General features: G+C 34.3%; 1 protein-coding gene across 1 annotated transcript in view; it reads right to left on the bottom strand.

The window, feature by feature from the left end:
- LOC148952154 (leucine-rich repeat-containing protein 20-like) overlaps positions 1-25,624 on the bottom strand; it is a 39,059-nt gene extending 13,435 nt beyond the window's left edge. Inside the window, exons 1-2 of the mRNA XM_089089599.1 lie at positions 25,413-25,624; positions 2,274-2,417 (exon numbers count right to left, since the gene is read on the bottom strand). Of these exons, the coding sequence (XP_088945725.1) occupies positions 2,274-2,417; positions 25,413-25,557 (289 nt within the window). The 5' untranslated portion in view covers positions 25,558-25,624. The remainder of the gene's footprint in view (positions 1-2,273; positions 2,418-25,412) is intronic.
- Between the last annotated feature and the right edge of the window lie 1,932 nt (positions 25,625-27,556).

Consider the following 27,556-nt stretch of genomic DNA (forward strand, 5'->3'; position numbering starts at 1 on the left):
ATTTTTCAACTAAAATTCGCCACTCAAATTCTTTTTTATTTTATTTCATATCGTTAACAGGTTGCTTACACAACATAAAATGCTCTATTTCTCAAGGGGAAAAGGCAAGGGTATAACAACATGTCAACCAACCAGGGGTTTATTATGGTGAAAAAGCCCTAGTAGGTAACGAAAAAATAATGAAAAAAAGGAATCCTATTATTTTATGTTATTCTTCCAAAACATTGGTCGTGTAACTAAGAATGAAAATATTCCACGATAGTCTGCTGTCTATATACAGCGGGTTATTTGGTTGTGGTGACAACCCTCCCGTGGTGACACTGAGAGTAGTACATAAATACGGGCACATTACTGCACATTTTTGTCATCTTCCAGTTCCTGGCCGTCCTTTCCAGTGTCCGACCACTTGGCAAGGTATTTTGTGGGATATGCTGCCGAAACGGGAGTGACAAGCCAATCATGACTGCCAAAATCACGCTTGGGGGGGGGGGTCAATCCCCATGTTCATATGAAGCACCGAGAGTGGGGCAAAAAATACAATATACTGATCGTTCGGGTTTATCTTTCCGTCCACTCTCCCAGCGTAGATATTTTGTACAAATCTAGAGTGCAGACGATTCCAGAGTCATCTTACCCATCTCAACTTGAGTCCTTAACGATAAGTAGATGACGTACAAATACATTGCAACAAAAGTAACTGCCATCTTTCACTCTGACTTGCAAGTGGAAGGCAGTAATTCCTTAAATTCTGTCAATTTGTTATAATTATAAAACCTGGATCAGGTATGACTAGGTTAGAGAGTACGTTTCACAACGCGTAAATTTGTAATACCTCAACTGAAGAGTTGAACACCAGCTTAATTAGGCAATGACGAGACTCACGTATAAACAAGATCCAGAAGTAACCAAATATCAGCTAGGCCTAGCACGACTGCAAAACGATAAATAAATTTTTACAACTTTCCCAATTATCACATGTACAAACAGTTTTCAACTTGAAAGAGCTATTGCCCGAAGTGATGCAGCTAATGTTGCAGATCCGTTCTAGCAACAATCTAGTCCCGGAGCCACATACTACTTCTAGGTATTAAATATTAATTTGTTGAACTATCTTCTGGGTCTCGGAGCCAAAACTATGCTTTGACATGAAATAAAAACGAATTTCCAAAATAAGCAATCTCTGAAGAGGGTTGGGAAATTTCAAGATTGACCAGAATTATGCATTCAAAATCATAAGTATTGTTTTTAGAAACAGAAGTTTGGCGGTATTTTTCAAATGGACGGGCCAGAAGCCCGTCCCCAAAAACCCGTTTATAATTAGGGTCTTCTAATCACAAAGACCGAAAATCCTTAAAAAATTTCCATTAAAACACGCTCCAACAAACCTCTCGCTTTTCTCAAAAGTTGATGTATATGGGGGAAGGATTGGAGGGTTCACAAGCGCACTTTATAACTCCAACCATACCAAACAGTTGTAAGGCTATTCAATTATTTGGACACAAACAGACATCCAAGGAAAAAATTGGAGCCAAGGCGCGAGTCAGCATAGCTGTCGAGCTATCTGGGGATGGGCTATAGGATTGAAGACAAAAGTTGAGATTCGCAAGTTTTTTTTTATTTATTTGCTTGGGATTCACCGCATGATGTTGTTCACTTGCACGATATTTTGCCGGGGACGTCACTAAGCATCCGAAGCGTTGAGATTCGCTTGAAATTGTGTGGTCAGGTACCTACAGTCAAGGAGACTTTTCTCAAAAAATTTTTAGACTTCTGATCTCCGCGGTCCATGCGGTAACTGGCTCTAATGTTTCATAATTCGAGGAACAGCTTTGAAAACTCGGAAGCCTACCACCCGGACCGTAATAGAAAATTAATAAAAAAAAAAACCAAACTGGGCACGTTCATGTGGAATGGGACAAAGAAGTTGTGGATGTTTCAGAAAATCTACCCGATCTGTTTCCTTGGCCCTATTCCATTGCTCCATCAATTCAAGAATGGTGATTGTCTACTTGCTCACTCGAGAGAAGTTTTCCACTCGAAAGCATAATCAGGGCTCCAAGAAATGAAAAATTTTGAAAACTACTTCAGATAGTACCCTGAGACATGGACTACAAAACTGCACTTTGGGTAACACAGATTTCCCACATAATCCACCTTTTTTCCAGGTTTATTTTAAGTTTACCTACCGTGCCGTCGAACAAAACTTAGTGTACATACTTGGAGCAGACCCCTCCCCCCGACTTTTTTTTACAAAAGGATTGTAAAAAAAATACCTGTGAGAGCCACAAAATTGGTTGCCAATTTGGCAGGAATTTTCGTCATGGAGTTGAAAGACAGGTCACATTTGGATAAGTTCGTTTGACGCATTAAGTGAAAAACAGCATCTGGTACTTGCGCCAATTCACATTCTGACAAATCTAAAAAAAAATTAATATACAATAAAAATAGACAGAAAATAATAAACTAGACTATTATTTATTTTTAAAAAGTACACATATTCATTTACTCTTGATATAATGTGTCTAAAGGAGAACTTACATTTTATGCTCTTCGTTACGTTCCATTTTCTTTTCGAACAATTTTTTTTATAGATTAAAGTGCTCTTAAAATCGGCTGTTTTCATCAACGAATATGTTCAGCATTTCGGAGCCAAGATAGAAAGATTGAAAGATAGAAAGATGTAATAAGACGACAAATGCAAGAAGAAGAAAGGAGAGGAACCACGAAAATAGAGCGGTTGGTACTTGTCTGTTAAACAGAACGCACCAAAAATTAAAGTCAGGTTAATCCTGATGAAATATGCCAAAATGTGATGATAATATAATATTTTCGAAACAAAATAATGGAAACTACGGCAAAGTATTGTGGAAACCAGGTCGCGCAGAACACAATATGTTAAATACATAACCTGACCTAACCCAACCTAACCTGACCCAACCTAATTAACCCAAACCACCTCTATAATGGTAGCCGGCGTTTACCTCCCCCCTGCGATTACCCCCCCCCCCCTGCAGAAAAATTCTCTCCCCCCTCGTGGAAAATGCCTCCCTGAAAATGGCGCTACGCGGAAAATACTCCCCCGTGGAGAATACTCCCCCGTAGAAAATACCCCCCTCCCGTGGAAAATAAGGCTTTCCAAATTTAAAAATTTTATTTGAGTTTTATTTTTAAATTCCATAGGGGGAAGGATTTTTGGTATTTGTGTATAATGCGCCACTCACTCAAGTTTACGCTGTGCAAAACTCGAGAACAAACCGGTTTCTTCGTTAGTTTTTTTTAGCTTAGCGCGAGAAAAAACAAAGACAAGTGACAGAATATACGGGAAATATATAATTTGGGCTATATTTTTGCATACAACGGGGGAGGGGTAAAGTATTTGGACAGTTTGAAGTCAGAAAACAATTCTTTCTAGGTATATGGCCACTAAATTACAGAAGAATAATGAGGTATTTGGAAATTTGTTAACTAAAAAAAAGAAAAATCGCAGTATAAAGCAAATGAAATGTTTTATTAAGTGTTTTTTCCAAGTGTTAAGTGTTTTTTTTCAATGACCGTGTTTCCAAGTATTAAGTTAATGTAGTGTTTCATTTCAGTGTTTTATGATGATCGCTGATCAAAGTTTGTTATCTGTGCCTTTCATTTACGTTATTTTACTTTGTTCATGACCGTATATTTGGCTTTAAAAAGTAGTATTGATACAATGAAAGGTACGAGACAGGTAGGAAATTACTGTGTACAATTAAAGGTACAAGACAGGTAGGAAATTACTGTGTACAACCTAAGAGAGCGGGTTAATAGGAAATTACTGTGTATAATTAAAGGTACGAGACAGGTAGGAAATTACTGTGTACAATCTAAGAGAGCGGGGTAATAGGAAATTACTGTCTATAATTAAAGGTACGAGACAGGTAGGAAATTACTGTGTACAATGAAAGGTAGCGGGGTAATAGGAAATTACTGTGTACAATTAAAGGAAGGGCATAGTCCCCCCATATAGCTATAATGGTAAGTAGCGCACACTCCCCCCATATAGGTATAATATAAGGTAGCGGACAGTCCCCCCATATAGCTATAATGATAAGTAGCAGAGTGTTCTCCCATATAGCTATAACAGTTTCAAGCGGACAGTACTCCCGCCAATACAGGCAGACAGTGTAATGACCGGAATTTAACTACCGTGAAAATTCGGGCTCAGTTCAAAGTGCGTGACGTTTCCTTTGTATGAAAGTGTGAAATTCTTTTTGTAATTTAATTTGTTAGGCGTGGTTGACTTATGTTTAACCTTGAACTAATTTACATAAATTAATTTATTATTAATTAATTTACATAATTACATTAATTTACATCATTAATTTTTTTAATTTTTTTTTAATAGTTTTTTTTATTGATGACATTTTATTGTACTCTAATGATGATATTTTTCTTTTCCAATGATACGATTTTTTACATTCTAAGTATCTTCCCATTGATTTATATGAAATTTGTGTTTGATGTAGGAATCGAACGTGAGACCCGTGATCTCCTAAGGTAAATGAACGACACGTAAATTGACTGAACCAACAAGCCATTGAACATATTATATTTTAGAAATACATGCAATGAATTGTACCTGGGACTTTGCCCAGCTGATGTTGAGCGTCACAATATCGTAGCATGTCCATTCCATTGAATTGTAACAAGTTCAAGCACATTCAATTTATCAACTGTATTTTTAACAGGTGTTAAGTGACATGTTTCAGGGCAGTTTTATGACATCATCATGAGAATATGCATACCACGATGATTTGAGATACATAATAGACAAACAATTTCTTCTGATACTTGGGCCCCAAGTCCTACCCCTATCCCTCAACCCTATCCCTCCACCCTCCCTCCAACCCCCCCCCCCAACATTTTTTTTACTATTAGAAAAATAATGTTTGTAGTGACCAATTTTTTTTTTTAACTTTTTTTTCAACTTTTTTTTCAACTTTTTTACATCTAAATCATATAACAGAGTAATAGAATGAAACTTTTGATTTAAGTTTTTAAACATATTCTAGTGCATACTATTGATGAGAACAGATTGTTCTCTTTCAAAATTTTTTTTCATGAAAAACAAACTATTTTTTCTTCTTTTTTTAAGGCCAACTATGAAGAATGGGTTATAAAAGAATAAAACACACAAACACACACACACAAAAACTTACACACACACACAAAAACTTACAAACACACAAAAACGTACACACACACACAAAAACTAACACACACACAAAGAATAACAAACAAAAAAAAAATTAAAAAAAAAAAAAAACATAAAAACAAAAAAAAAAATTACACAAAAAAAAAAACAAACACACACAAAAAAACTAAAACACAAAAAAACTTACACACATACAAAAACTTACACACACACAAAAACTTACACACACACACAAAAAATAACACAAACAAAAAAACTTAAAAACAAAAAAAAAAATTACACACAAACAAAAAAAATGACACACAAAAAAACTTAAACAAACAAAAAAACTTAAACGAACACAAAAGAAATCACACAAAGAAAAAAAATTACAAACACACACAAAATTACAAACACACAAAAAATAAAAATCAAAAAAAAATTTACAAACACACAAAAAATAACACACACAAAAAAACTTAAACACACACAAAAACTTAGACACACAAAAAAAATTACACACACACACAAAAACTTACAAACAAACAAAAACTTATACACACACAAACAAAAACACAAACACACAAAAAATTAAACAAATACAATAACAGAAACACAAACATAAAATGACACAATCAAAAAAACTTAAACACACGCAAAACATTAAACAAACAAAAAAATAACTTACACACACACAAAAACTTACACAAAAAAAAAAAATTAAACACACACAAAACTTATAAACAAACACAAACATACACACATAAAAAAACTTACACACACACACAAACTTACACACACAAAAAAACTTACACACACACAAAAACTTAAACACACACACAAACTTACAAACACTCAAAAACTTAAACACACACAAAAACTTACACACACACAAAACTTACGCAAACACAAAAAAAAACTTACACACACACAAAAAAAACTAACAAAAACACAAACACACAAAAACATACACACAAACAAAAAAACTTACACACACAAAAAAATTTAGACATACAAAAAAAATTACACACAAAAAAAAAATTACACACACACAAAAACTTACACAAACAAAAAAAAACTTACACACAAACAAACTTACACACACACACAAAAACTTACACAGACACAAAAACTTACACACACAAAAAAAAATTACACACACAAAAACTTACACAAAAACAAAAACTTACACACAAAAAAAAAATAAAACAAACAAAAAAACTAATAAAAAAACAAAAACTAAAACAAAAACAAAAAACTAACAAAAAAACAAAAACTTACATACAAAAACAAAAAAAATTGCACACAAAAAAATAAAAACAAACACACACAAAAACTTACACACACAAAAACTTAAAAACACACAAAAACTAACAAAAACACATAAAAACTTACACAAACAAAAAAACTTAAAAACACACAAAAACTTACAAAAACACAAAAACTTACACACACAAAAAAAATTACACACACAAAAAATTAAACACACACAAAAACTTATACACACACAAACACTTAAAAACACACAAACAAACTTACACACACAAAAAAGCTTACACACACACAAAAACTTACACACACACACACAAACTTATACACACACAAAAACTTACAAAAACACACAAACTGACACACACACAAAAACTTACACACACAAAAAAACTTACACACACACACAAAAACTTACACGCACACAAAAGCTTACACACACACAAAAACTTACAAACACACACAAAAACTTAGACACATCAAAAAACTTAAACACAGACAAAAAATAACACACACACAAAAACTTACACACACACACACAAACTTACACACACACACAAAAACATACACACACACAAAAACTTACACAAACACACACAAAAACTTACACACACACAAAAACTTAAACACACACACACAAAAAAAAATTACACACACAAAAACTTACACACACACAAAAACTAACACACACAAAAAAACTTACAAACACACAAAAAATTTAAACAAACACAAAAACTTACACACACAAAAAAAATTAAGCAGACAAAAAAACTTACACACATAAAAAAAAAATAAAACACAAAAAAAATCTTATACAAACAAAAAAACTTACAAACACAAAAAACTCACAAACACACACACACAAACAAAAAATTACACAAAAAAAAAAAATTACAAAAAAAAAAAACTTACACAAACAAAAAATTAAAAAAACACAAAAACTTGCACACACAAAAAAACTTACACACACACACACAAAAACTCACACATACAAAAAAAACTTACACACACACAAAAAAACTTACACACAAAAACTTACACACACAAAAAACTAACACACACACACAAAAACTTACACACACACAAAAACTTACACACACACAAAAAAATACACACACAAAAAAACTTACACACACACAAAAACTTACAAACACACAAAAACTTACACACACAAAAAAAATTTAAAACAAAAAAAAAACTTACACACACACAAAAACTTACACACACACAAAAACTTACAAACACACACAAAAACTTGCGCAAATTATCTTACATACACACACACAAAAACTTACACACACACAAAAACTTACACACACACAAAAACTTACACACACACAAAAACTTACAAACACACAAAAACTAACAAAAAGACAAAAACTCACACACACACAAAACTTACAAACACAAAAAAAAAACACACACACACAAAAGGCTTACACACACACACACAAAAAACTTACACACACACACACAAAAAACTTACACACACACACACACAAAAACTTACACACAAAAAAAAACTTACACACACAAAAAACTTACACACACACAAAAACTTACACACACATAAAAACTTACACACACACACAAAAACTTACACACACAAAAAAACTTACACACACAAAAACTTACACACATACAAAAAATAAAACACACACAAAAACTTAAACACCAACAATAACATAAAAAAACAATAACTCATACACACACACAAAAACTTAAACATACACAAAAACTCACACACACAAACAACATTACACACATACAAAAAATAAAACACACACAAAAAAAAATACACCAAAAAAAAAACTTAAGACACAACCCCAAAAAAAAAAACAACAATCGCATAAAACAACAAAAAAACTTACACACACAAGAACTAACGCAGATACAAAAACTTACACACAAAAAAAAAATTACAAACACACAAAAACTTACACTCACAAAAAAAGTTTACACACACACAACAACTTACACAATACACAAAAACTTATACACACAAACAAAATTACAAACACACACAAAAACTTACACACACACAAAAACTTACACACACACAAAAACTAACACACACACACACAAACATATACACACACAAAAACTTACACAAACACGAAAACTTACACACACAAAAAAACTTACACACACACACAAAAACTAAAACACACACAAAAACTTACACACACACAAAGACTTACAAACACACAAAAAAACTTACACACACAAAAAAAATTACACACACACAAAAACTTAAACACACACAAAAACTAACAAACACACAAAAAATAACACACAAACAAACTTAAACACACAAAAAAACTCACAATCACACAAAAACTTACACACACACACACAAAAAATTAAACACACACAAAAACTTACACACACAAAAAAAAACTTACACACAAACACACACAAAAAACTTACACACACACACACACAAAAACTTACACACACACAAAAACTTAAACAAAAATAAAAACTTACACACACAAAAACTTACACACACACACAAAAACTTGCAAAAACACAAAAACTTACACACACAAAAAAACTTACAGACAAAAAAACTAACAAGAACACAAAAACATACACACACACACAAAAACTCAGAAGCATACAAAAACTTACACACACACAAAAACTCTCAAACAGACACAAACTTACACACACACAAAAACTTAAACACACACAAAAACATACACACACAAAAAAACACACACACACACAAAAACTTACACACACACAAAAAACTTACACCCACACAAAAAAAACTTAAACACACAAAAAAACTTACACACACACAAAAACATACACACACAAAAAAACTAACACACACAAAAAAAACTTACACAAACGCAAAAACTTACACACAAAAACTAAAACCCGTACAAAAACTAACACACACACACAAAAACTTACACAAACAAAAACTTACACACACACAAAAACTTACAAACACAAAAAAACTTACACACACAAAAACTTTCGCACACACTAAAACTTACACACATACAAAAACTTACACACACACAAAAACTTACACACACACAAAAAAATTACACACACACAAAAACTTACACACACACACACAAGAAAAAATTGCACACACACAAAAACTTACACACACAAAAAATCTCACACACACAAAAACTTACACACACACAAAAACTTACACACACAAAAACAAAAAAAAACACAAAAAATAAAACACACAAACAAAATTACAAAAAAACAAAAAAATACACACACACAAAAACTAACACACACACACAAACTTACACACACACAAAAACTTACACGCACACAAAAACTTACACGCACACAAAACCTTACACACAAAAAAACTTACACACAAAAAAAAACTTAGACACACAAAAACTTACACACACACAAAAACTTACACACATACAAAAACTTACACAAAAACAAAAAACTTACACACACAAAAAAACTTACACACAAAAACTTACACACACACAAAAACTTACACACATACAAAAACTGTGTGTGTGTGTTAGTTTTTGTGTGTGTGTATTATTGTGTGTGTGTGTTAGTTTTTGTGTGTGTGTTAGTTTTTGTGTGTGTGTGTAAGTTTGTGTGTGTTTTTTAGATTTTGTGTGTGTGTAAGTTTTTGTATGTGTGTAATTTTATGTGTGTGTGTAACTTTTTTTGTGTGTGTGTAACTTTTTGTGTGTGATTGTAAGTTTTTTTGTGTGTGTAAGTTTTTTTGTGTGTGTGTTAGTTTTTTTTTGTTTGTTTTTTTTTGTGTTTGTTTATTTTTTATTGTGTGTGTAAGTTTTTGTGTGTGTGTGTATGTTTGTGTGTGGGTGTGTAAGGTTTTGTGTGTGTGTGTGTAAATTTTTGTATGTGTGTAAGTTTTTGTGTGTGTTTGTAAGTTTTTGTGTGTTTAAGTATTTGTGTGTGTGTAAGTTTTTTTGTGTGTGTAAATTTTTTTGTGCGTGTAAGTTTTTGTGTGTTTTTAAGTTTTTGTGTGTGTGTGTAAGTTTTTTTGTGTGTGTAAGTTTTTTGTGTGTGTAATTTTTTGTTTTTGTGTAATTTTGTTTGTGTGAGTGTGTAAGTTTTTTTTTGTTTTTAACTTTTTTTGTGTGTTTAACTTTTTGTTTTTTTGTAAGTTTTTATGTGTGTGTAAGTTTTTTTGTGTGTGTAAGTTTTTTTGTTTGTGTAAGTTTTTGTTTGTTTGTAAGTTTTTGTGTGTATGTGTAAGTTTTTTTGTGTGTGTGTGTTTGTGTGTGCGTAAATTTTTTTGGTGTGTGTGTGTAAGTTTTTGTGTGTTTGTAAGTTTTTGTGTGTGTGTAAGTTTTGTATGTGTGTAAGTTTTTGTGTGTGCTTGTAACTTTTTGTGTGTGTGTGTAAGTTTTTGTGTGTGTGTTAGTTTGTGTGTGTGTGTGTAATTTTTTTTTGTGTATTTTTAAGTTTTTTTGTGTGTGTTAGTTTTTTTGTGTGTGTAAGTTTTTGTATGTGTGTAATTTTGTTTTTGTGTGTGTAAGTTTGTGTGTGTGTGTGTAAGCTTTTGTGTGTTTTTAAGTTTTTGTGTGTGTGTAAGTTTTTGTGTGTGTGTAAGTTTTTTTGTGTGTGTAAGTTTTTGTGTGTGTGTAAGTTTTTGTGTGTGTGTAAGTTTTTTTGTGTTTGTAATTTTTTGTGTGTTTGTATTATTTTGTGTGTGTGTGTGTAATTTTTTGTTTGTTTTATTTTTTTTTTGTGTGTGTACTTTCTTGTTTGTGTGTAATTTTTTGTTTGTTTTTATGGTTTTGTGTGTGTGTAAGTTTTTGTGAATGTGTGTGTGTACGTTTTTGTGTGTTTGTAAGTTTTTGTGTGTGTGTGTGTGTTTTATTCTTTTATAACCAATTCTTCATAATTGGCCTTAAAAAAAGAAGAAAAAATAGTTTGTTTTTCATGAAAAAAAAATCCTGAAAGAGAACAATCTGTTCTCAACAATAGTATACACAAGAATATGTTTAAATACTTAAACCAAAAGTTTAAATCTATTATTCTGATATGATTTAGAGATGTAAAAAAAAGTTGAAAAAAAAAGTTAAAAAAAAAGTTAAAAAAAAATTGGTCACTACAAACATTATTTTCTAATAATAAATAAAAAAAGTTGGGGGGGGGGGTTGGAGGGAGGGTGGAGGGATAGGGGTTGGAGGGATGGTGGAGGGATAGGGGGTAGGACTTGGGGCCCAAGTATCAGAAGAAATTGTTTGTCTAGTATGCATCTCAAATCATCGTGGTATGCATATTCTCATGATGATGTCATAAAAATGCCCCAAAACTTGTCACTTACACCTATCTAAGATCTAATGGATAAATCGAATGTGCTTGAACTTGCTCCAGTTCAATGGAATGAACCTGTTACGATATTGTGACGCTTAACATCAGTTGGGCAATGTCTCAGAAACAATTCATTGGATGTATTTCTAAAATGTTCAATGGCTTGTTGGTTCAGTCAATTAACGTGTCGTTCTTTTACCTTAGGAAATCACGGGTCTCACGTTCGATTCCTACATCAAACACAAATTTCATATAAATCAATGGGAAGATACTTAGAATGTAAAAAATCGTATCTTTGGAAAATAAAAATATCATTATTAGAGTATAATAAAATGTCATCAATAAAAAAAAACTATTAAAATAAAAAAAAAAAAATAATGTAATTATGTAAATTAATGTAATTATATAAATTAATTAATAATAAATTAATTTATGTAAATTAGTTCAAGGTTAAACATAAGTCAACCACGCCTAACAAATTAAATTACAAAAAGAATTTCACAATTTCATACAATGGAAACGTCACGCACTTTGAACAGAGCACGAATTTTCACGGTAGTTGAATTCCAGACATTACACTGTCTGCTTGTATTGGCGGGAGTACTGTCCGCTTGAAACTGTTATAGCTATATGGGAGAACACTCTGCTACTTATCATTATAGCTATATGGGGGGACTGTCCGCTTGAAACTGTTATAGATATATGGGGGAACTGTCTGCTACCTTATATTATACCTATATGGGAGGAGTGTGCGCTACTTACCATTATAGCTATATGGGGGGACTATGCCCTTCCTTTAATTGTACACAGTAATTTTCTATTACCCCGCTACCTTTAATTGTACACAATAATTTCCTACCTGTCTCGTACCTTTAATTATAGACAGTAATTTCCCATTATCCCGCTCTCTTAGATTGTACACAGTAATTTCCTACCTGTCTCATACCTTTAATTGTACACAGTAATTTCCTATTACACCGCTCTCTTAGGTTGTACACAGTAATTTCCTACCTGTCTCGTACCTTTAATTGTACACAGTAATTGCCTACCTGTCTCGTACCTTTCATTGTATCAATACTACTTTAAAATACACTTATTTTACCCCCCCCCCCAAATGGGCAAATCTATAGCCCAAATTTATTTCTAAAGTAACGAAGAAACTTACGAAAAAATCTGTTTGTTCTCGAGTTTTACATAGCGCTAACTTGAGTGACTGGCGCATAATACACAAGTGCCAAAATTCCTTCCCCCTACGGAAATAAAAAAAAAACAACTCAAATAAAATTCTCAAATTTGGAAAGCCTTATTTTCCACGGGGGGTTTCCAAGGGGGGGGGGGGTATTTCCGCGGGGAGTTTTCTTCCGGGGGTATTTTCCGTTGGGGAGGGGGTATTTTCTGCGGGGGGGGGATATTTTCAAAAGGAGGAATGTTGCAGGGGGTAAACGCCAAGAACCCTCTATAATATACAGACATCGTAGTTTTCTCACTCAAAAAAATCAAATCATAACGATAGAGGAAGGGAAACCGGTTTCTGTCAAATCTTTCATAGCGTAATTCTTGAGCAAGTTCCGTTTAACAGACTAGTACCGAATGGTTTACTCAAAATCTTAAAACTTCGTGATAATTGTTAAATTCTTTGACATAATCAACAAATAAAAACATGGAACGAAACTTAAATGTTAAAACACTAAAATAAATTTCAAATTTTAAAAATATTCAAAAATCAAGCTAACCTAAAGATCCTAATTTAACCTTAAGATTACTTACTGTTCCGAGGATCGGAAGTGCCAAGAGGGTGTAGTACATTTAGAAACATATTGAATTTAGAAAGCGTACTCTTGGAAATCAATTTTTCCATGAAAACGTATTTGATATATGCTATATATTTCGATATAATGGAACAAGCTTTGATAACAAATTCGCTACATGTTTTGTTGCATTATAAAACAACAATATACTATGGGAGTATGGGTTTTGTTGTATGGCAGGAGTTGTACGCAATGGTGCGAATTAGGGAGGGGGCAGGGGGCATGGTCCCTCGATTTTGAACATTACCTTTTTTCAGTTTCACAGTTATTTTCTATTTTGGCAATGTGCTTTTTCAAACCAGGGAAACTGGATAACTGGCTGTTTGTACTCATATTGGTCACCCCTGGGCTTCGTTCTTTCACGGCTACTAAATAGTACGTTACTTTAGATGACCTTGTTTTAAAATACCCTACTTGTCCCACTGTTCTAATAGCCTAACCTTGGTTTGAAATTTCTAAAACAGTTCCCCGTCGCTATTGCTCTATTCTCAATCGGAAATGTGATTTCTGAGTAGGGCTAAGTCAAATATTAAGCGTCAGCTGGTCAGTTTGTCTTTATCGATCTTGTGGACTCATAATTACTCTGAGTAAGCAGTGAAAACAAACTTTGAATTTTCTGTATGTGGTGAAAATGCTACAGGAACTTGGCAATAATGTCAGCGGTCAAAGTGTCGAGTTAACGGACATAGATTCTCCTAGATATGGCAGTCTTTCGAAAACAAGAGGAAAAATAAATGACCAAGGTCAACATGAAAGTTCGGTTTGCATCCCTGTACCGTTGCACGTTCCATTAGTAGTCAAGAATCTCTCTCAAATATCTCTAGAATGCGTTACAACAAACCAGCTAAATCTATCCTGAAAGACATCTGGCGTCCACTTCTAACAGAGGGAAATTCAGTGGACATTGCTTTAAAACTTTTGAATGGATTGAATACTAAAAGAACTTGGATTCCATGTTTTGTTTTTGCTTACCACCATTTTTCTATTGGGACTCTACAGACTGGAAACTACAGGAAAAGGGCTTTCAAATGCCTTAATCACATCTACATCCGAAGAGGTTCAGGAAAATAGAGATCACGTGAAGTATATTTTTCGCGTTATTTGCTTTCTTGACCGCCGGGGTCTTGCGGTGAGGAGTAATGGCGAATCTGAAACATCCGCAAACCGGGATAATATGGTTGAACTGATGGAGGAAATATCTGAAGGTGACGAAAGCCAAGTTACAGCGCCGATATAGTCACTGCTGCAGCTATCAGCGCCAAAATGACGCAGTTCCACTGGTAGGAAATCCCTTACGCCAAGACATTACTTAAGAATTAAAATCAGCTAATTACTTCGCTATTCTTGCCGACGAGACAAAATACTTATCTAGAAAAGAATATTTAGCGATCCAACTCAGGTAGATTCAGATAGAAAAGTAGTGGAGCGACCAATCGGCTGCCATCACACGCAAAAATGAAGACCCCGAAAGCTCATCCACCTCGATTTGTGAAACTAAAGAAAATTTTGGTGTAGATTTGATGTTGTGTATTGCCCAATTGTATATCGGCGCATTTATTATGAACGACAAACTTAACGAAGTTCAAGCAAAGCTTACGGAGAAGGTGCCTCATGTGGTCCATGTAGCCTAAACTGTCAAACCCATAGATTAATACTGGTTGTGACTGTCAGCCTAAGAAATATCAGCGAACTTTTGAAATTTTCTCTGGGTGCAAAGACTTTACATATTTATTATCATGCAGCAAAACTCGACAGGAACCGTTTGTGGAGTCCCATCGTATTAACGGGCAAAAAGCCTTGAAGCTTGAGAGTGCCATCTAGGCTCGTTGTTTTCATACAGTCCACTATTTCAAAGGTGAAGGCAAGATTTGATAGTACTGTTGCTTTGCTATTCGATGTCTCTGATACTTCTGACGGCTAGGCAGTGTGAAGCAAAAAAAATACTGAATAAGATCAACTCAGCCTCTTTTGTCTCAAATTCGCACAAAACGGACAAAAGTGTTAATTATTATAAATTGTTTATCAGAGCAACTTCAATGGGAAAGTTTGCTGATTTATAAGGCACTCTACTGATTTCTGGGACATACGAGACGCCAAGAGTAGCAAAGCCATTTCCATTCGTCCGAAAAACTTTCGTTCACATTCAACAACCGGTAAACGCAATATCCGTCAGCTAGTTCAATCAGACTAACGTCTGTACTTCGAGGTAATAGACGATTTCACGAGCGAGATGGACCAGTATTTCATGCAAAATATGCCTCTACTCAACGCTATCTGCCTTTGCCCCTGAATGTTCAATTTTTTTGAACTTTCGAAAGTGGAAAGGGTTATGTGCCATTATCAAGGGATCCTCAGTAACGATAACTACGCCTTAGAATGCCAGCTTTCTCTTGCAAAGTTGCATCTTTCAAAAAGTGATATTTCAGAAAATGGATCTTCTCCGAGTTATCAAAATTTTGGTACTTGTCGGTTATTGGAAACACGTTCAAGAATTGCGCTTAGGTTACATCTCAGAAAACTGGTTTCATAGCTGCAAATCGAGTGATGGATAATACCATGTATTGGACTTGTACAACTTGGGTTAAGTATTTGTACATTTGGGGTGAGGTGGGGATTAGCTTATGTTAGGTTGGCTTTCCATAAATTTTGTTTCTAAAGTATTATTTCGTAACCGTTTTGCGTTATTTCATTAGGATTAACCTAACTTCACTTCTTGTGTGTTTCCAATAATCGACAATTTTATCGAAATTTTATTCGACCTCCCAATTGCCTATTCTGTAGTGCTAAAACAGAGGAAGCTAGTTGCTAATTTGGATATGAGCACTGCCAGCAATGAACGATTATTCTCAGCATTAGGGCGTGTAAAGGACTATCTGCAATCGACGATGGGAAATGACAGACACTGATCTCATCATCATGGCCGTATAAAAAAAGGGGTATTTGAACGATATATCGACCAGAACTATATCATACAAGTACCCACGTTAAGAATGCAATTCTTAATTCATAATATGCAGAATAATGATAGTTAACACACTTTGCATGCAGCCACACTATACCCCAGCCCCCCTGATGTGCAAATATATAGCCCTAATTATACATGTCCTATCTATGCGTCTCAGTTGTTTCACCCCTTGTACTTGTAAATCGAATCAACTGTAACGGAAAAAAACTGGGAAAACAAGTTACGGGTGGCAAAATGCATTTAAAGTATATAATTTGGGCTATTTTTTGGCACATTTGGGGGGGGGGGGGTAAAGTATAGCGAAACTGCATGCAAAATGTGTTACTATGATTATTCAGCATATTATGAAGTAAGAATTGTCTGTTTTTTCTTAAATGGGTACTTGATTTATCATACAAGTATCAAAAAAGGAGGTAATGAAATTGGATTCGGATAGAATAGTTGACGATTTCTCCAAGCAGCAAAGTCGTCACTATCCCCAGTTTTATTTATATTTGCTCAATGCTGTTCTGTTTTTTTTTTTTATATCGCTACTGAAAAATTGAAAAAAACTTCCCTCCCCCACTACATTTTCGCAAATTGGCACCACTTGTTGTACCTATTGCTGGGCACCTGCAGAGGAGGGGGAGTCTGACTAGGCCTTGACAAATAGCAATTAAATCCTAGCCTATCTACAATGAAGATCAAGCAATCTACGATCTGTATCTTTTGCAGCTTAAAGACGATTTGAAATGATTTTAAAGATGATTTTTTAGACACTTTTAAACTAATATTTACAAATTTCATTTATATATTCAGGTTCGCTAAAGAATATGTGAACTAAAAAAGCTCCTGAACACGAACTGACCTTATTCTAAAGAAAACATTCATTCCGTTGTTATCAAGTTTCATTGAAAAAATTCAAAGTTTGTAGAATTGGGCTACACAGGTTGGGCAATCTAGTGAAATTTTTGTTTTAGAATAACTAAGAAGGCTCGGTTCCGGTAGGCTACTCCAAAATTCGATGTTATATAACATAAGTTTTACAGTGGACATGAAAAACAGAAAAATGTTTCAGTTTTTTTAGCTAAATAATTTAATTTTTCAGTCGTCTTCTTCACCCATACTAATGACTAGCAACTTTGCGATGAAGCGACAGATATACCTAGCAGGGGCGGATCCAGGATTTTTTTTTGGGGGGGGGGAGGGGAAAAACAGGTAGATCCGATAAACTTGCGTTAGGAGCAAGTTTAATTGACACAAGCTTGCGTTAATTAAGTAAATTACACTACTTTAGACTACGGTAGGGGGGCACACCACCCCACTGGATCCGACACTGATACCTAAGAATTATTTTTAAAAGGTGGGACTAAGTTTTCATAGTAGGAGGCCTGAAAATTTTTTTGTCGGGTTTCAATAATAATTATTTACCAGTCGGAAAGCTTTATAGTATCTGGTGATCGAGAACATCTCACGTATCGGCTTCGAAACTTTGCATTCCTAAGGCCAGACGATCAGTAATTTTGATCCGGATGACTATCCTCATAGTTCCTGCTTTAAGGATTGAGCTGGATCAATCCCAAAGCAACCCGATTCAGGCTCAAGATTACTTATCCTCCTAAATAGGTAGATAAATCACGACATCAAAGCGTTGCCGTTTTTGACTGGCAATTTTTATTATTACTGTTATAAGCTACAAAAGAAACACAAAAACGGTTTCAAAACAAATTCCATTTATGGCTAAGCGGAAATAAATAGTTGCTTGCTTGCTGTAATAAACTGATAAATAAAAATGATAAATGGATGACGTGTGGGAGTACAAACCTTCTGCCTATTGGAGAACCAAAAATCCTCAAAATTTGTAATATTTGGAAAACCATATCAAGTTTTTTTCGAGGCAATTTTTTTCAAACTTACTCCTCCTTGGAAAACTTTCAGAATGCCCTCTCCCCTCCCTTAAAACTTTCTACCGCATAAGGGCCAACCAATCAAATTCCTTCCAAACTTAGGTATTTGTCCATTGTTCAGAAAACACCAAGAGCTTGTATCCGCAATATCAGACAATAACCGGTTTATTGCTGTCTGTACTCCGAGAGAATTAGCTTCGGCTCAGTGGAAAACTACATTGTAGCTATATTTTAATTAAATACAGTTGGAATTTAGTTGGTATTTTAGTTAGGTTACATTTTGCATGCAAGCCTGCTATACTTAATCCACAACCCCCTCCCCTAATTTGCAAATATACAGCCCAAATTATATATATCCTATCTATCTCCCATGCGTCTCATTTGTATCAACGGGTGTACCTGTAAATTGAACCAACTTGGGTGTCTTCTGGATAATGGACAAGTACCCAAACTTATGTGCTTTTGTTTTGATCTTGCTAGTTACCTTAAGCTTTCCATATCACCCATCACATGTGCTATTTTGCTATAATCTGCTCTTATACAGACAACTAATCCTAGGATCAAGGTGAATAAACAATCCTTCGAGCCCCATAGATAAAACAACCTACGTATTGAGGGAATCTGGCATTTCAAATCCTGTAACGTTAGTCCTATTTAATCTTTTGGTACTGTTGCTAGACAACACGCGAGACAGCCACTCGAAAAAGCGAAGATCAAATAGGCATTACCCGGCAATTCCTATGAGACGCTGAATAGACAAGGGGTTTCTCACTCCGGGAACTATATTGCTGAATAGAGAAAAGGGGTTTCTCACTCCGGAAACTATATTTAAACTTCAGTTTTTTGGGGTTTAGGGAGTATAAAAGGTACCTAGGTTAGGTTAGTTTAGGTTACGCATTTAATATATGCTATGCTTTACCCCGACCCCCCTAATGTGCAAATATATAGTCGAAATTTGTTTCTGAACTATTATATTTTCATCATATTTTGTTGTTAAATAAAAGTTCAAATAGGGATAAAATCCTTTTAATAGACAGTGATGATAGAAATTCACAAAAATCCCAGATATTTCGGTCACATATACAGTGACCGTCATCAGTAGTAAAACTTTTATTTATCGTCATGGAAAGGCAGTGTGGTCTCCGAAATTATCTACGTCATATTTTGTTGTATTTCATTACTACTACTACTGCTAACGATTCACCACAGCACCAAGCTGCCTGAGACCAACACAGCTACGCACGCTCCTCCTCCATTCCAATCTATTCAAAGCCTCCCTTTTAACACCCGCCCAGGAAATTCCCATTTCCTTTATTTCATTAGCATTATTTCACTATGCATTATATATATATATATATATATATATATATATATATATATATATATATATATATATATATATATATATATATATATATATATATATATATATATATATATATATATATATATATATATATATATATATATATATATATATATATATATATATATATATATATATATACATATATATATATATATATATATATATATATATATATATATATATATATATATATATATATATATATATATATATATATATATATATATATATATATATATATATATATATATATATATATATATATATATATATATATATATATATATATATATATATATATATATATATATATTCTATATTCTATTATTTCATTAGCATTAACCAAACTTCACTTCTCGCGTGTTGCCTAGCTAATAGAACAGTACCAATTTTATTACTGCTGGTAGTACGTGTCGGTTATTGGACACACCCAAAAAGTGAAGTTAGGTTAATCCTAATGAAAAGAACATAACATATTGATAAAATAATACTTTACAAACGAAACTATGGAAACCTAACCTAACGTAACCCCCCTCCTTAGTGTTCAAATATGTAACCCAATTATACAAGTCCAATGCATTCTGTCTAAGTCCAATGCATTGTATCATCCATCACTTGTTTTTGTAGCTATGAAACCAGTTTTCTGAGATGGTAACCTAAGCATAATTCTTGAATGTGTTTCCGATAACCGACAAGTACACTGCTGGGTTTTAGAAGGCATGCAATATCGAGATAACTTTTATTCTCTTGAGCAAAGCTGAATATATTCTATCAATAACATTACTGCGCAAAATCTGAAGTCACAAATCTAATAATACGTACCTTATTACGTCTGCCAAATTGGCAACCTCAGGTTCAACGTAAATGAAAAAAAAACGTATGCGGTGCTTAATCCAGTCCTTGAACACTTGCCAATACACACGAAACTAGGTCATTTGAGATGTTAAGGCACTGAGGAAGTTCGCCCCCTCGTCAATACCTCGTTCTTTACGCTAAAGTTCGAATTTTATTAGATAATGGTCGATGTAAGCAACAATTGGTTTGTGTTTTTTTTTCGGCCAATCTGAGCATTTAATTTTACTTTAAGCACTTTCATTTCATTTTACTTTAAGCAGTTTCATAACTATGATTTTTATGTGATAAATAAACCTAAGATATTGTATGTCTTCGGCTTTTGGTTGTTATTAAATAAGAAAAAATTCCCAACACTGAAAGTAAGGAATAACATTAAAACTTGAAACGAACATAAATTATTACGTATATCTTTTAAAGATCTTTTCTTCCATTCATTTCAGTCATTTGAGAATTACTCAATTTGTGCCTTACATTTCCATAAAAATAGTTTCGACCCCTTTGGCCGTTTTGTTACTATGCCTTACAAAATTATTTCCACAAATATCGCTAATTTAATTTATGTGGGAGAAAGTTCTCGTGTGGGAAGGGAACTTACCATGGAGAGGGAGCTGGATTTCCCAACATTATTTAAAAGCGATCAGCAATTAAATAAAAAAAATAATTTTCAACTGAAAGTAAGGAGCAACATTAAAACTTAAAACGAGCAGAAATTATTACGTAGGCATATATGAGATGGGTCGCCTCTCCTCAATAGCTCGCTCTTACGCTAAGGTTTATTTTTTATCTTTGAAAAGAGGTTTTCATTCTAATTAAAGATCCTTCATGATTCAGGAGTCATAATTAAACAACAGGAACAAAAATTAAATTTAGGTTATCATAAGGTTATTACCATAGGCAGCGCAAATGCGCTGCCTAAGTAAAGAACGATGTTGGCACATTGTATTATTTATTTATCCTTTAGACCAGGGCACTTCGTATCGAAGGAGTTGTCGTAGAAACTTCGAAAAGGACTCATTCGATTGGAAATGGAGTGGCTTGTGCCCTTTTCAGTTGTCGAAAGTGACTGGAAGGCAACTAACACCCCTTCCACGCCAACCATTTCCCCAAACACATCCGATCAAAATTTTGAGATAGACATTTTCTTAAGCGTAGTTGATATACGGATAGAAATTATGTTTTTGAGGAGGACACTTCTCCACAGCCCTCAGGGTAAGGGTTGTAAGTTGTGCCCTGGGGGCACATAAAGTTTTTTATAGATAGTGATGTTGCAGAAACTTCAAAATGGGTTTATTCGATTGGAAATTAGAAGGGCTTGAGCTCTTTTTAATAGTCGAAGGTGATTAGAGGATAACTAACACCCCTCTCACACTCACATTTCCCCAAACACACCCAATCAAAATTTGAAATAGCCATTTTGTTCGACGTAGTTAAAAAGTCCGGAAATCATGTTTTTGAGGATGACACTCCCCCACAGCCCTCAGGGCAAGGATTGTAAGTTATGCCCTGGGGTCATATAAGTTTTTTTTGTAGAAAGTGTTGTCGTAGAAACTTTAAGAAGGAATAACTCGATTGGAAATTGAAACGGCTAGTGCCCTTTTTAATAGTCGAAAGTGATTGGAGGGCAAAAACACCCTTCTAACGCTCACCATTTCGCCAAACACATCCAGTCAAAATTTTGAGATAACCATTTTGTTCCTCGGAGTTGAAAGGTCCGGAAATTATGTTTTTGAGGATGACAACCCCCACACAGCCCTCAGGGCATATAAGGTTTTTATAGAAAGCGTTGTCGTAGAAATTTCAAAAAGGGCTCATTCGATTGGAAATTGCAAGGGCTAGTGCCCTTTTTAATAGTCGTAAGTGATTGGAGGGCAAATAACCCCCCTCTCAAGCCCACCACTTCCCCAAACACACCCAATCAAAATTTTGAGATAGCAATTTTCTTCAACGTAGTTGAAAGTTCAGGAAATTAGGTCCTTGAGGATGACAACCCCCCCCCCCCAGCCCTCAGGACAAGGGTTGTGAGTTATGCCCTGGGGGCATTTAAGGTTTTTTTGAAAGCGTTGTCGTAGAAACTTCAAAAGGGGGTCATTCGATTCGAAATTGAAAGGGCTAGTGCCTTTTTTAATAGTTGAAAGTGATTGGAGAGCAAATAACGCCCCTTTCACGCCCACCATTTCCCAAGCACATCCAACCAAAATTTTGAGATAGCCATTTTGTTTCACGTAGTTGAAAGGTCTGGAAATTAGATCTTTGAGGATGAAAACCCCCTCACAGCCCTCAGGGCAAGGGTTGTAATTTACACCCTAGGGGCATATAAGTTGTTTATAGAAAGCGTTGTCGTAGAAACTCAAAAAGGGCTCATTTGATTGGAAATTGAAGGGCTAGTGCCCTTTTTAATAGTCGAAAGTGATCGGAAGGCTTGCCATTTTTATAGTAAAGATCGATGTGGATACAATGTGTTGTTTTTTTTTGTTTTCTTTTTGTCTTTTTTTTGTTTAGACCAGGGCACTTTGTATCAAAGTTCTCGTAGGAATTTCGAAAAGGGCTCATTCGATTGAAAATAGAAAGAGCTAATGCCCTTTTTAATAGTCGAAAGTTATTGGAGGGTAGCTAGTCCCCCTCCCACGCCCACCATCCCATTTGTCCATTATGTTTAAAAACTAAATGTTGCGTTAAGATTAAATCAAAATGCACTGTAATCCCCAATAAGGCATCTCAGCAGTATTCCAAGAACAACTGAGGGTATTATGTTCAAACTTTCGCGGCTACTTCTGCACTTGAAATTTAACCAAATCAAAATAGCGTAAGTGTATCCAAGCTATCAAAGAAAGTAAACAGATTTTTTCTATGAATGGTATCAAGTTTTCTATTTCAGGTCAACTAGAGGAGGTATCAACTAAATTAAACACTACTATTTGTTTCCAGATTTTTAAAAGGGTGTATGTTGTTAAAAATTGCCGAGAATTTTTCTCAAGCATAAGAAATAGCAGGCCAAACAATAAAGTCTTAAAAATCGAAAAGATTTAAAGTATTATTTTCTTTTTCCCTGAAAAGACTATTTCAATACAAAACGAACAGAAATTAATTAAAAAAATTATTTCCAAAAAAAAAGTTTTTCAAAGAAAAGTAAAGAACACCATTAAACCAAAAATGAGCAAAAACAAAATCAAATAATCTACCAACCGTGAAACTACCACAAATCAGGATCGATAAATAAATGAAACCCAAAACCAACAGAAATTACAATAAATAACTGAGTCAAACTCAAAACGAGCAGAAATTAACATGAGTAGCCTAGGGATCAAAACCTCTATGCCTTCCCAAGGCCAGAACATAATTTGCACTTTACTGAAAAAAATACAAATGAATTTTTATTGTCAGTTTAATATACATATGCTGATATTTAGATATCAAAATGTTAATATTATTTGATTTATTGAAGTTATAAGAGTAAAAAGATTTATGTTTTTCCAGTAAAGTGCAAATTATGTTCTGGCCTTGGGAATGCATAGGGATCCCTACCCATGTTAGTTTCTGCTCATTTTGTGTTTGACTCAAAACGCGTAACTTTTGATGGGTGAGACTAAACTTGATGACATATATTTGAAATCAGCATAAAAATCTGATTCTTTTGATATGTCTATTGGTATCAAAATTTCGGTTTTTTAGAGTTTATGTTACTATTGAGCCGGGTCGCTCCTTACTTACAGTTACCACGAACTGTTTGAAAGGGACTGTCCTCTCCTCAATGCTTCGCTCTTTTACGCTAAAGTCTTTATTGTTTTAAAAAGTATAAGAGTTGAAACAAAGAGTCAAACTTAAGCCTAAAGAGCGAGGTTTTGAAGAGGGGACAGTCCCTTTCATATAAGGAATAATTTTTGTTCGTTTTAAGTTTTAATGCCCCTCCTTACTTTCGGTTAAAAAAAATTGTTTTTTTATTTGATTTAGTTTTAGAGGCCAACAAGGGTGGTAAAATAACAATCTGTCAGTTGGACCCCGAAATTCAACACTGCAGTGGAAGCATCAAGAAAAACATTGACCTTGTTCAAAATTTTTATCTGCTTGGATGCCAAAATTTGGCAAGACTTGTTTACCACATTAACTGCGCTTAAGTAAACAGGAAATTGATTATGTAATTCCCCGAGCAAAAGTAACAGAATACCCGAAGAAAAAAAATGATAAAAATAAACATAGGGCCAACCTAAAATACTGCTTTCTTTGGCATCTTCACATCGATTAACTATTTTCGCAACACTACCAGCCATAATTATTTCATTTCTAAGCACAAATATTAGGGAATGCTCATAGTATCTACATATGCATGTCTTTTGAAACTTGGCTACAGGTCAGAGAGAATAGTCATTGCATGCCAATTCACTCTCAGACAACAAAAGAATAATAACATGGGAAAAACCTAGGCTAAAAGATTTTAAAGTAAAGCTTGCAAACATATAAAACCATTTTCTTTAAAAGCGAATTGTTTTTCGATGGCTTCTGTGACGAAAATCTATGGCAATGGACTGTAAATAAGCTATATTGAACGAGAGGCTAATTTTCTTCTGACTAAAGTGTGTTTCATAATCAAATAAAAGGATATTAACGCAGATTATGCGAGGCTCTTAAGGATTCAGTTAGTTTTTTATTTATTTCCATTTCATATTTAACTCCTTAATCAACAGTTTTGTAAATTACTAAATGCAAAACAAAAATAGGCACAAGAAGTAGCCCTTCATTCCGGGAGATTCCTGAAGAATAGAAATCATTATTAGGAATTCAAATTTAGAATAATATTTTAATTTACCTAGATCTCTACTATCCTGAGCATCTCGACATCTTCCAACAACTCGAGTAACAGCAATTCCTGCTCGTTTTGTCCTCATCATCAATTCATCTAATTGTCCAATTGGTGGCGAAACTGCAATTTCTGAAGCTTCTTCGAATCTCATTTCTTCCTTGAAAGTATTTCAATATCTTTATATGATGCAAATGTTAAGAATATACTAACTGATTGATCCGCTCCGAGACCTCTAATTTTACTGACGCTTGCCACGGAGCTGCGTCGTTTATATTACGCAACCGATAAATGATAACAAAGAATCTGAACCACGTGTTCCTATTATGATTCATCACTTTAATTTAACTAAATTTTTGTCCTTATTTGGGAATATTTTTTTCATACCGATTAATTTTTATTTTGCTTATGGTGAAGAGATATTCGGGGGAATTTTGCCTCTATATTATTTAGTGTCATGGATGAAAATACTTCCAAAGTGAGAACAGCGCAGATTATTTTGAGTCGTATTTCGGATTTTTGAAACTACGTATTGTTTAAGCAAATGAAGGACAGCAAATACTTTCCCTTGCCAGTAAATAATTCAGTAGATCAAATAACTTTCAATTATGCAATTAAAAAAGGAAGCACAGCAAGTGATGAATAAGGGCAAAGAGAATTCACATGGGAGGAAAGAGATCTTGAGCCCTCTCCTCTATTTTTCGCTTTTGGTATTTGTTTTTTCTTTGTTTGTTTTTCTCTTTTTTTTAAGACCATATATGTAACAAACGTGCCAAGCTCTTCAAATTCTTGGGAAAATAGGATAGATTTCTGGAAACCAATAGGGCTTCAAAGGCTTCTTAAGCCTTTGTGGCCTGGGAAAACATTTTCTCGCTTGCTCCTCACCATCCCATCCTACCCCTGGAAAAATGTCGAATGATGTGCTTCAGTGGGGCTGGGCAAAGAAACTGAATTTGAAATAAGCAGCAAAACTGTTCTTATTTCTGCTCTACTTACCTGTTTTCTATCTATTCTGTTTCTGTTTTTTGGTAAAAACAGAACCCAAAAATGTCATTTGTTTTCGCAAAAGCAGTTTTATTCTGTCTACAATTCTTCATAGTTGAAACAACAGCCTTGCTCTAAGAAAAGGGTCATTTGTCTCACATATTTTATTGCCATTCGACATCATATAACTGGTTTCGTAGAAATTTTGATGAGGGTTAATTTGCTGACAAATTAAATGTTCTAAAGCTAATTTTAAGCGCTTTCTCTTAAGACCGTCTTTTGACCTGTTTCCAGTTTCTTCTGCTTCTACTTTCAGTAAAAATAGAACAGAACCAGTTGCTTGTTTTTACAAAATATTTGTATCATAATTTTTTTTTTTTTTGTCAGTACATCTGTTTTGACTTAGTAAAGAACATACACGTGCTTTTGTTTTTTGTTTTTACGTGTTTTTTTTTACCCACTCTCATATAGAACACGGTCGTAGAAGCTTGGAGCAATGTTTATTTATTGAAAATTGAAAGTTCCAGTGTCTTTTTTAAGAGCTGAAATTAATCAGACGTACGTCAACCTGACACCACTTTCCAGCTCCATAGTCCCTGATCGCCTTATCATAGTCCCATTTTCTGTTTCAACCCTCCTAACTTTCAGTAAGATCATACTCATTTCATCACGAATTCTGAGTTACAACGCTCTTTTCAGATCCAGAGCCAATCATCGGGTAATCAGACAACCCTTGAAAACTCAGTGTGCCCCAAGGGCGGATCCAGGATTTTTTTTGGGGGGGGGTCACTAATTTTTTACTCAGTTTTCGACTAATTTTACTGATTTTTACCTAGGTTTTACTAATTTTCGACTTGTTTTCGACTCGGTCAAAAATTTCGGGGGGGGGGGGTTCAAGCCGGGTAACCCCCCTGGATACGGCCAAGGGGGCACACTGTGCGCCTTTGGATCCCACCCCCCTGGCCCTAACTGCATGTAACATCGGACCGAAATTTCATGATTACTATTTGGGTCGGAACCACAGTTTATAGAATTATCTGTGATCTAGTTCTATAAACTGTGATCGGAACGGTCGAAAGATTAAAAAAGTCGGAAATCTGGGGTGTCATGATAAATGTACCCAAGGGAGAAGTGTCAAACTGTGTTAATATCCTACACAAAACAGAGGC

Source organism: Artemia sp. Qi Xiang Cuo, chromosome 5 (genome assembly GCF_049724085.1).
Source record: "Artemia sp. Qi Xiang Cuo chromosome 5, ASM4972408v1, whole genome shotgun sequence".
NCBI lineage: Eukaryota > Metazoa > Arthropoda > Branchiopoda > Anostraca > Artemiidae > Artemia > Artemia sp. Qi Xiang Cuo.